Source organism: Cygnus atratus, chromosome 2 (assembly GCF_013377495.2).
Source record: "Cygnus atratus isolate AKBS03 ecotype Queensland, Australia chromosome 2, CAtr_DNAZoo_HiC_assembly, whole genome shotgun sequence".
Classification (NCBI taxonomy): Eukaryota; Metazoa; Chordata; class Aves; order Anseriformes; family Anatidae; genus Cygnus; species Cygnus atratus.
This window is the reverse complement of record NC_066363.1, coordinates 62,280,988-62,291,463: the sequence shown is the minus strand read 5'-3', so window position 1 is coordinate 62,291,463 and position 10,476 is coordinate 62,280,988. Positions and strand designations below refer to the sequence as shown.

The following is a 10,476-nucleotide window of genomic DNA, read 5'->3' as shown; positions in this document are numbered from 1 at the left end:
CATGTTCTCCTGGACACCATCTCCCCCTGGTCACCATTTTTCCTTGGGTCCCCTCAACGCTCCCCCTCAGCGTGTAGAAGACAAGTATAGCGCCATTATTTTTTATTATATTTATTTCCTTCTAACGGTGCTCTGAGGGTGCAACACCTCACAACACGTTGTGTTTAAGCGAAGGCTGCACGCAGGGCAGGCGGGCAGGCGGCAGGCACCATCCTGCGCCGCCCCACCTCAACCCGGCTGCCGAGCGGGGCCGCGGGCAGGGGGGAGCCGAGCGGAGGCCGTGGCTGCGGAGGGCGCTGCCCGGGCCTACCTCGCCGCCGCCGCCGGAGGAAGTCGGCGGCCGGCAGGGGAAGTGAAACCGAAACGCGCAGCGTGGAGGGCGGGGAGGGAGAGAGGGACGGAGGGGGGCGTCGCCGTGGCCTTGCAGAGCTCCGCTGCCGCCGTGCCGATGTCCCGCAGGGCGAGAAGGGGCCGGGAGGAGGGGGAGGAGGAAGAGGAGGCGAGGGGTAGCCAGGCGCGGCGCAGGAGCCCGCAGGAGCCCGCGGCGAGCGGCGGCAGGAGCCAGGGCCGGCATGAGAGGAAAAGGAAGAAGCAGGAGGCGCAGCAGCTCCAGAAGCTCCAGCACCTGGAGTCCTTGTAAGGAGCGGGGAAGGGGAGGCCGCCCCAGGGCTCCCTCCCCTGCCCGGGCTGCCTCTGCTGGGAGCCGGCCCGGCGGGGCTTTGGGGCTCGTTATTCAGCGAAGGGAGGGTGCCGTGCTTTGTTTCTTTGTGAAAATATCTGTAAATGTGCTTGTAAATATGCCTCCCCGGCCCCCGCGCTGCTTCAGTGCCGAAGCACTGGGCTTTTGGGGTAAATCCCAGGGCTGTTGACCCCCGCTCCCCACAAGCCCAGTGTTTCCCTGCTTTCATCCCGAAAACCTCCTGCCCTCATAAGTGTCAAGGGGCAAAAGCAAGTCATTAGGAGTTACCTTTTTCACAGCAGTTGGGTCCACCGTGCTCTAACTTCCCTAGCTGGGTGACACACAGGGCCTTGTTTCTACCAAGTGTTAGGTGTCAGGGATGTCCTGTACTGCTCAGGAGGACTCGATCGCCACCAGCAATGGATCCACTCAGGTCACAAGGACTCAAAACGGAGTAGAAATGTGCAGTCTGTCTGTAGATCTTAACTGGGGATATTCATAATATCTTTCCCAAATGTTGCCCTTTTTGTGCATAAATAGGTCTGTGTTTCATTTGTTTACCTGCCGTGCCTTGCCTAAAAGTTTAGTTTAGGCAGGGTGGCCAGTGTCTGCATTGTCTCTGTGCCTGTCACGAAAGCCACTGATGTGTTACAGTATTACTATAGCACTAGCATTGCAGTGACATTTGCAAAACTGCTTCATGACTTTATACTGGTTTGTTGAGGAAAACTGGGTCTCTTCTTACAAGCGATTCCTAGAAGTCTGGGAGTTGTAGCGTAGAATCAGAAGTTGTTCAGCTGGTTTCCACTAGAGTGGATTCAAAAAAAAAAAAAAAGAGAAACCGGTTTGAGAGATGCTTAATGACTCCATCTGTAGTCCACAGTGCTATGAAGCACTTAGGCTGTTTTATTGAAAAGGGTTTTAATGTAATAGAAAGATCAGAAGGTTGACTGGAATGTAATTTTTTCTCTTCCAAGTGAAAGTCAAGATTTGTTTATGACAACTAAAACTAAACAGCACTCAAAAAGTTGTTAAAGATTATCCCATGTTGTTTTGGCATTTAACTCCTAAGTACGTACATGCACTTTCTCTGTTACTGTGTTCTACAGAGCACCTGCTTGCTATTTGGATTTTAGTGAATTTTGTCTTCTACAGAAATACCACACGAAATACTGCAGGTGGTACTTCTGTCAGTAACATTACATCCTTACGTTTAATATTCAGAAGACGACAGAGTTGTTATATTACATTATATATGGGTGGCAAAGCTAGAAGTGAGGAACAGTCTGACTTGACATTTTCAGCTGGGTATGTCTGTGATTCAGGAGTGATGGAGTAAAGAAATTTGGATCAGTGAGATCTTGGAGCAGGGTGCTACTGTGAAAGGTGAGAGAATTGTGTGTTTATGGTGGTTCAAGCTGAACTGGATGTACTGCACCTCCTTGTAAAGCAGGGTGATGAAGATAGCTGTTCCCCCCAAAAAATATGAATCTGAAGAACGTTAACAAGAGATGCATATCTTTATAGGCAAACGTGGGTTTGGAAGCACTTTGTCAGCCTGCTTGCATCCAGGTATCCATGTTTGGCTACTGTTGGCAATTATTGATTATGTAAAATTTAAGGGAAAATGTGAGGTGAAAGTTTTAACTCTATACTGTTGAAATACTGTGTTTTGTCAATTTATTTGTTTATGCTAAGCTACAGAGTAACAATATTTATATTGCTTTTCAGCTACGAGAAACCTCCCCCAGGACTAATTAAGGTTGGTAAATATACTGCAGTACATTTTTAGTGTTACAAGGGATTTTCAGAGGCTGTCTTTTAGCTTATGTTTATGTTTGTCGTTTATCTTAAGTGTCTAGGTTACCTATATAAATTACAGAGAGAAGTAAGTAAAGTCCAGAGGACAGTTCAGAGCTCCTCAGTTACAAGCGAACCTCTTTGACTTACTAAGTGCAAAGTGAAATGCCCAGAATCACGTATGTTGATACCAGTTCCTTCGTGAACTCTTAGCGCACAAAATTAATGTAGTATTTAACAGTGTATACACAGGGAAATCATTTATGGTGAAGCAGACTTTCAGTTTGTGTGACATCTTTTCAGCATTCTTCACCATTGCTTATGCTCAAAATACTTGTGTAAAAATACTTTCATAATGATCATTGCTATTGCCAAATTTATATAACTAAGCCATAAGCTAGTGCTTTTAACCTAAAAAATACTGCTTTGTGTTGTAAAGGCTGTTTCTGTTCATTATGTTTTGTTGTAACAGAGAGGAAGAAGAAATATCAGCTTACCTGATAATTTTTCGTTACTATTATTTATTGAAATAAATTACTAGAATAAATGGAAAGGAGTGGAAGTGATATAGCAAGAAAGTGTCTGAACCAGAAAAGTCAAGGGCAAGGGAGAAAGAAGATGACTTAAGAATTAGGTATTTTGGATCCTTTATGTGTTACAGAGAAAACAGGTTCCCTATTAAATGAAGGCCTGTATGCTTGGAGTATTGATACTTACAAAATTATTAAAAAAAAAAGAAAAAAAAAGTGATTTTATTTTCTGTATCTTGTTCCGCAGGAAAATGAAACAAAACCAGAAGACTGCATCCCTGATGTACCCGGCAATGAAAGCGCACGAGAATTCCTGGCCCATGCCCCAACAAAAGGGCTTTGGATGCCTTTGGGAAAAGAAGTCAAAGTTATGCAGTGTAAGGCTGAAAATATTCCGGATGTCATTGGACCTTCATATAGCCATCTTTTTACACTGGGGGAGGGCAGGATGTCTGGTGGACAGTTTACGAGATCCAGGTAGATAGATTGGCATCATATTGATATAAAAACTACCAATATCTTGAAGGCTATGATAGCTTTCTATTTTATGGAAGTTACATGTATCAACATAACACTTTTGTATCTCATTTTTTCCAAAAATTGAAAATATTTTAATATTTTCCATAAATATATATATATATATTTTTTCTGTACTCTGATCTGGCTCAGGTGCAATTCACTGCTGCTTCTTTTTTTAAAGGTTGGAGGTGTAAGCGTTATGGACACAGAACAGGAGATAAAGAATGCCCATTCTTTATTAAAGGCAATCAGAAATTGGAACAATTTAGAGTAGTGAGTACAAATACTGTAGTATTATTGCTTGTATTATTTATGTTGATGATGGATAATATTGCAAGTGAAGAAAAGCCTGTCAGATGATGCTTTATTAAGGACTTTTCCCTCTGTCTCTAGTATAATATAGATGCTGAAAATCTCCTAATAAAGAAAAAGCTACAGATGTGGTTGGATGTTTGGCTACTTTACAGAAAATCTGCTCTTCAAGTGGAAAATAATTAATATTTACATTTAAATTGGAAATCTTCAAGAACCTCTTTCAACCATTATATTCAATCAACTTTTACAGCATAAATTTTTGTGATAAAATGTCAACGTAACAAAAAATGCTTAGTCAAGCTTGAGCTGCCCACGTTACAGTTGCTTCAAGCCTTCTGCTCTCATTGTGACCAACCACATCACGAAACCTGTTGTCTAGGTCTGTAATCCAGTCACTGTCTACAATTCTGGTCTCTTGCTACACGAGACTACACCTCAGTTTTGCAGATTCTTTCTGCACGACCTCTTCAACTTTTTCTGTTGCTCTGCATTGTTAAACTATATTTCAGGCTGTCATCACTTTGTATCTTAGGTCTTTCTTTCTGTCCTTGAAAAATGCAATCTGGACTCATTTCTGTCCAACTACTGCAAAAGGGACTTTTAGCCCATACCCATGACCAGATTGCCTCTATTCTTAATTTTTTCTTAGGCTTCACTGTTGCATCAAACTCTTAGTTTATGTCCAGGCCCTTCATGGTGCATTCCCAACATCTTCCATCTCCTACTGAAATTTTAATTCCCACCTTTGGTCAGCATCTGATATCATTTCTCTGTTGATTTGTGTGCTGAATCTTCCAACAGAAATGATCACCTTGTTCTTTTTGCTGCATTCTTTCTTGGCATGAACTGGCCTTAAATATCTGCAAAGTTTATTTGCTACCTTCCTTCACAACTATCTTTTTCTGCAATGCTTATTCAATTTAAAAATAACTGATATAAGAAGCAATAATATTAATGCATAGCATGCAAGGACAGCTCCAACTTCATTATCCGTTTGTCTTATTATCCTTGTTCCTGTATTCCGGTGTGTTTGTATCCAGGTTTTTAAAATGTGCAAGGGCACAAATCTTACTATTTTGAACCTCGACATTCCTTCTATGTCTACCGCCTGCTGTAGTATGTGCGTGGGGAGCTCTTAGTTAACTGTGACTGGAAAGGGACAGAGTTAATATACCTAAGGAGAGCCCGCTCCAGTGATGTAACCAGATAAAATAAAAAAATCAGTCCAGATGAATGATGTTCACCAAAGTCTGATAGTATACTTGTGAATTAAGAGCTCGTTAAGTATATTTAATCTTTTGATAACACAGTGGCTTTTGTTTTCTCTTAAAAAAAAAGTTTTATCATTTTATCATTTGCTCTGCTAACACTGGGTTTTGTTTTCCATTTTAAAGGCACATGAAGATCCCATGTATGATATAATAAGGGAAACTAAACGTCATGAAAAAGAAATGAGGTACGTGTCTCTGTAGTAAAATGCATTTTCAGTCTGTTTTTAATCTTGATAACATGATAGTAATTTAGAGTTTGCAGCTGAAACTTTAATATGTTACCCTCACCAACTCAGAACGTTTTTGATGGCGGTTTCTTTCTGTTAACTGAGATTAATGCATTTCTACTTTCTCAGTAATCACTGTGTACTTTCTACCTCTTTAATTCTATTAACTTCTACATCTGTTCCAAAACAAAGATTTAAAGAGGAGTCATTCATTGATGCCATAATATTTAGGTTCCTGGATATTGTTCTGTTTTAGGTCTAATAAAAAAGTCGGTTTTTGCACTGGCTTTACTGAGGTGCTTTTGTATCAAAGAGCTTTCAGTAGACATGAAGGGATGGATTTAGAAAGCTAGGTCTAGGCACCTGATACTGTTCCTTATGTGAAGTCATTATTCAATGTATAAATCAGGAGAGTTCTTTCATGCTTTCTTATTTGAACTGCATCAATGAGATTATTGAACCAACAGTAGGTAGCGAGTAGACTAGTACTGCTAGCACAGGTATCTTGCACGCTTTTTTTTTTTTAAAAAAAGCAAAATCTTGGCAAGGATGTTGAAAGCAATAGAATAAGCAAGTAGTCTCTCTCCATTTGCCAGGGATCCATGAAAACTCACAAGACGAGTGCCTGTCAAAGACACCTCTAAATCTGAAGTAGAATCTACTCAGTCAGCTTCACTGACATCATCTCTGTATCAGCAGGGCAATTCTTTTCATAATATTATAATCCCCATGTGCACGCACCTGTGTATGCATAAGGATAGAACTTCCATTGGTGGTCTGGCAATTGCTTTTACCTCTGTTTTGCATACATAAATTACAAATTGGCCAATACGCTTGTCTGTGATAACCCATGAGATGGGAAGTCCTTGAGAACAAAACATATGCTTGTCTCAAAAAGGGTTGTTATCAGTATGAAAATTGTAATGGGAGTTGTAATTCAGCAGAATAGGAAGTGTTCCCCGGCCCTTTGCATGAAGCTTCCATTTCTCAAGCTAGGAAGAAAGCAGATAAAAGCTAGAATAAATTATTTACTTAGAGAGCTAGGAAGTATTCTCATTTACATTTTTTAAACTCAGGATACAGCAACTGAAACAGCTCTTGGAAGACTCCACCTCAGATGATAACGATAGCAGTGACGACAGTGATGAGGATGATGAAGATAGCAGCAGCTCCGCTTCCTCAGAATGTAGAGATAAACACAAGAAAAAAAAGAGAAAGAAGGAAAAGAAAAAAAAAGAAAAGAAGAAGAAGAAGAAGAGAAAGCATAAGTCATCTAAATCTAATGAGAAGGTAGAAGCTGACTGACAGTAGTCACCTGCTACACGCTTAAGGACCCTTACTTGTGAACTGCAAGGAACGATCCAAAGAATGAGGAAGAAACCACCAGAAAGGGCTTTATTAAACTGAGATCATACAGATGGATACATATAGCACCCTACGCTGGCTCTTCTTTCCTACTCCTCTGCAGTGCTGCAGCCAGGAAAGAGAGTATAGTTTAATGCATTAAACTATACTCAACCATTCATATCTTTAAACCCTAAAACCCGTGCTAAGGACCATCCAGCAGGATCATATTGGGCCTCTGCGTTGCTCTGTAACTGCCCACAGAAAGCCATAACTACCAAGGCAGAATTCAGCAGACTACCTATTGAAGTATGTTTTACCATACTATCAGTTAATTACATACAAAGCTTCAGTGCAAGGGGACTGCAGTTTGCACCATGCACAGCACTGACAGTTCTCTTACAGTCCTTACAACATTATACTTTTTTTTTCTGCATACTGGCTGTGTGCTGAGGTTCATTTTACTTACCCTAGCACTGGCAGCTGGGGGAAATAAAGAACACTGCTGAAGGGGAAAAGAGTTCATCAAGGGAATTTAAGACAAAATCACAGTATCAACAAGACTTGACTTTTTTGTAGCAAAATCTCAGTGTTTTCAACAATAATAGGCACAGTTCTATAATACCTAAAGTGTTCCCCAAACCAGAGGATTAGGAGCCAGGTGTAATGATGTTAGATGTTCAATTTTACTATAAAGAGATAAGTTTAATTATTTAAAAAAAGGGGTGGTTCATGTTGGAAATGAAAATATATATTTCTACATACATTTCAGTATCAGTTGTTTTGATACATTTGATTTTTTTTCCTTTTAAAAAGGTCTGGGGAAGTAAATTCCAACTTATTTTGTATATTTACTAGAATTATTTCACATAATATTTTATGAATCATCCCACAAGAACATAAATGTCTAAGGGTTTCAGTATGGTTTTCAAATACATGCTTATAAGTTGCAGAACAGCAAAGAACATGTAAGCAGGAAGAAGGGAAAGATATGTACTCTGCTTAAAAACAAAACAAAAAAAAACTTGGCCAGTCTACAAGGTCACTAATGCTCCAAGGCAAACTTAACTGGAAAGATAGAGATGTCAATACACTGCATTAGAGTAAGAATCATTTTGAAAGATCAACAGATAAAGGTACAGCAGTGCAAAGCTGTGACTTGAGGACCTAGAGGTTTATTGGTGCTTTCCAAAAGGAAAAAAACAGATTTGCTTTGAAAGGACTAGGTCATATTTGATCTCATTCAGCACTTAGTCTCTGTGCTTGTTATTATATTAAGCAAAGCATAATAAAGCTCTAACATCAGTAGCCATTGATGGTGAAATCAAGGAACCAGAGACACAAATGCATTTTAAGTTGTTTCCCACCGAGTGCTTTGGAAGACAGGGAAAGTATACATTAAAATGTGTTTTTTTCCCTTCTACATGTCTAAGTCACTTAGTTGAAATGTTTTTTTTTTTTTTTAAAGTCATTATGCTCTGGAATAAAACAAGGTAGACAATGCCCATTTAGAAAAAAAGATTCTTTCATTCATCACATTTGAAACTCCACATTTTCAATAAGCCAACAAAAGGGCAAAAACCTGTTCATTGATAAAGCAGTTGAATGGTATGCAACTTAAATATCACTATCTCCTAGTGACCTTATAAAGAATGTATTAATCAGAACAGTAGCTTTTGGTGAAACTACTTAGTTTCTTCAGAGCTCAAATGTTTTGGAGTTTTTATCCTCTACTATTATTTACTAGGCATCTCTAGTGTGATTTACTGATGACTCCTGCTAGTTAATGATGATGCTGATACAGATAATTAATTGAAAGCTCCTGGTTCTTTAACCAGAAAGAAAACTGAACAGCTGAAATAGCATGCACAAACCTACATGGGATGCTAAGAGAATCCATACATTTATTGCACTGGTGATTGCTGGACAGATGCTGAAAGCTGCACCATGTAAAGGCTTACTCTGATGCGTTCTAGAGAATCCTCACTCAAGTTTGAGTAGAGTGGACATAACCTGAAAGTCTCTTCAGTTACATTAGCTTTTGTCGTCTAAGATTCTTCTAAAACCTAGTTTCATTAAACTAATTCAGCTTCCTTTTAGCCTGTCATCCCACTGCTTGGGAATGGGTCCCTCAACTTGGTCTGTTCAATGGGATTTTACCTACAAGGACTTACTATTTGAACAATCAAGAAAAATAATTCAAGACAACCCTTCTTTAACATGTGTTAAGTGCAATTTAAAGGTTTGAGATACCAAATCAGTGTTCTGCAGACTGAACATCTGTTTAACCTAGTATCTTCCTCCACTCGTGGTCAATAGTGGATGCTTAAGCAACAGAGCAGGGCAAATAGGACTGGTATTTATTTCATAAAAAAAAAAAGCCTCTATTGCTTGTAGCATGGGTACTTTCAATCACAGACGATATTTTATTTAGTAGCCTAGTTTCTTTTACATCCAGACACTTGTTAAAACTGTTTCCTTCAGCAGGAAACCTCCACAGATTAGTTATGCGGATAAGTATTAATTAGCAAAGAAATATCACTTGCTTTCAAGCTGTTCCCTACTAGTTTCATTTCATGGCCCCTAGTTCTTATACTGAAGGATATGTGAACAACTGATTCCCGTTCATTTTCCCCCACGTCATTCTTAGTTTTGAAGATCTGGAATATCCCATACATAAGAATTTTAGTAGGTCTCTACTCAAACTCATAAAAGTAGAGGCAATTTCAAAGTTAAAAAGTTAGCACAGTCTCAATACTGTAAGGTTTCTAATAGTAGTGACTAGCAACCCATATGAGAATACTGAGAAACATGATTCATTTAACCACTTAACATTTTAAGCTGTGCCAAAGCTAGCATGTAAGAGACTCCAGGTCTTTAAGAAATATGTAGACTAGAGGAATTCCAACACCCATTTTTATTAATGGAAAATGATTCTACGGAGAAGTATTCCCAGAAAGCAGAATAGAAAACTATACTCTTGAAAGACTGATTAGACTTGTGTATTAAATCTTAACCATTCAACTATTTGTTCAAAGAGCGAAAGTTCCTGGTGACTGCTTTCTTTGTAGAAATATATTTCTATTTGAAGTTTATATTGAAATTTCAGTGGTAACAGTAGCATAACTGTAAACCCATGAATCTAAACAAAGGTGAAGTGCAGCTACAACATACCTTGCTGGCAATACAGTTGCCACTGATGATTTCCAGCATCTAGGTCTGATTATCTTAATACTCCAAATTCTTCATTTCAGAAAGAACTTCAAGAATATACATTTTTTTGGCCACAAAATGACTTCGGTTTTAGTCTCCACTGAGATGGCCAATGACAGTGAGTCACTCAGGGAATCTGAGGACTTGTGTTTGTTTTGTCTGTTTTTTAAAAACAGTAATTTGTTTTTCCTTGGTATGCTTATGGTTAGCATGCAATGACTATTTTTGCCATTAGCTCCTGCCAGTCTTACATTGTTTTAATAGAAAGACCTATAATTAATCTTCTTAAACATAAGGCAGAAGACAGGACACTAAGAAGGAATGCTTTATGCCACACATGCTACCAAATCTAAAAGTAAAATACAGAATTAAAATCTGATAAGCCAACATAACCATGGGCACCATTTGAGCATTACACTCCACCCACTTTGCAACAGAAGTTGTAGTTAGCTACAAATAATGATTCAGAAATTCTGAGTCACAGTCAGTCTGTCCAACAAAACACTCAGTTTGGCAGTTTCAGAGGCCCCTACTGTTTTTCACTGCTTTGCCAAGAAGTAAATAGATTCTTCAGATGT

At 39.2% G+C, this 10,476-nt stretch overlaps 1 protein-coding gene across 1 annotated transcript; it reads left to right on the top strand.

The window, feature by feature from the left end:
• The first annotated feature begins 400 nt into the window (after positions 1-400).
• On the top strand, positions 401-8,104 carry RP9 (RP9 pre-mRNA splicing factor). Its single transcript, XM_035552357.2, has 6 exons — positions 401-636; positions 2,411-2,441; positions 3,257-3,386; positions 3,710-3,801; positions 5,238-5,299; positions 6,418-8,104. Exons 1-6 carry the CDS (start codon positions 449-451, stop codon positions 6,644-6,646), a joined length of 732 nt encoding a protein of 243 aa, XP_035408250.1. The 5' UTR covers positions 401-448; the 3' UTR covers positions 6,647-8,104.
• Positions 8,105-10,476: the final 2,372 nt, after the last annotated feature.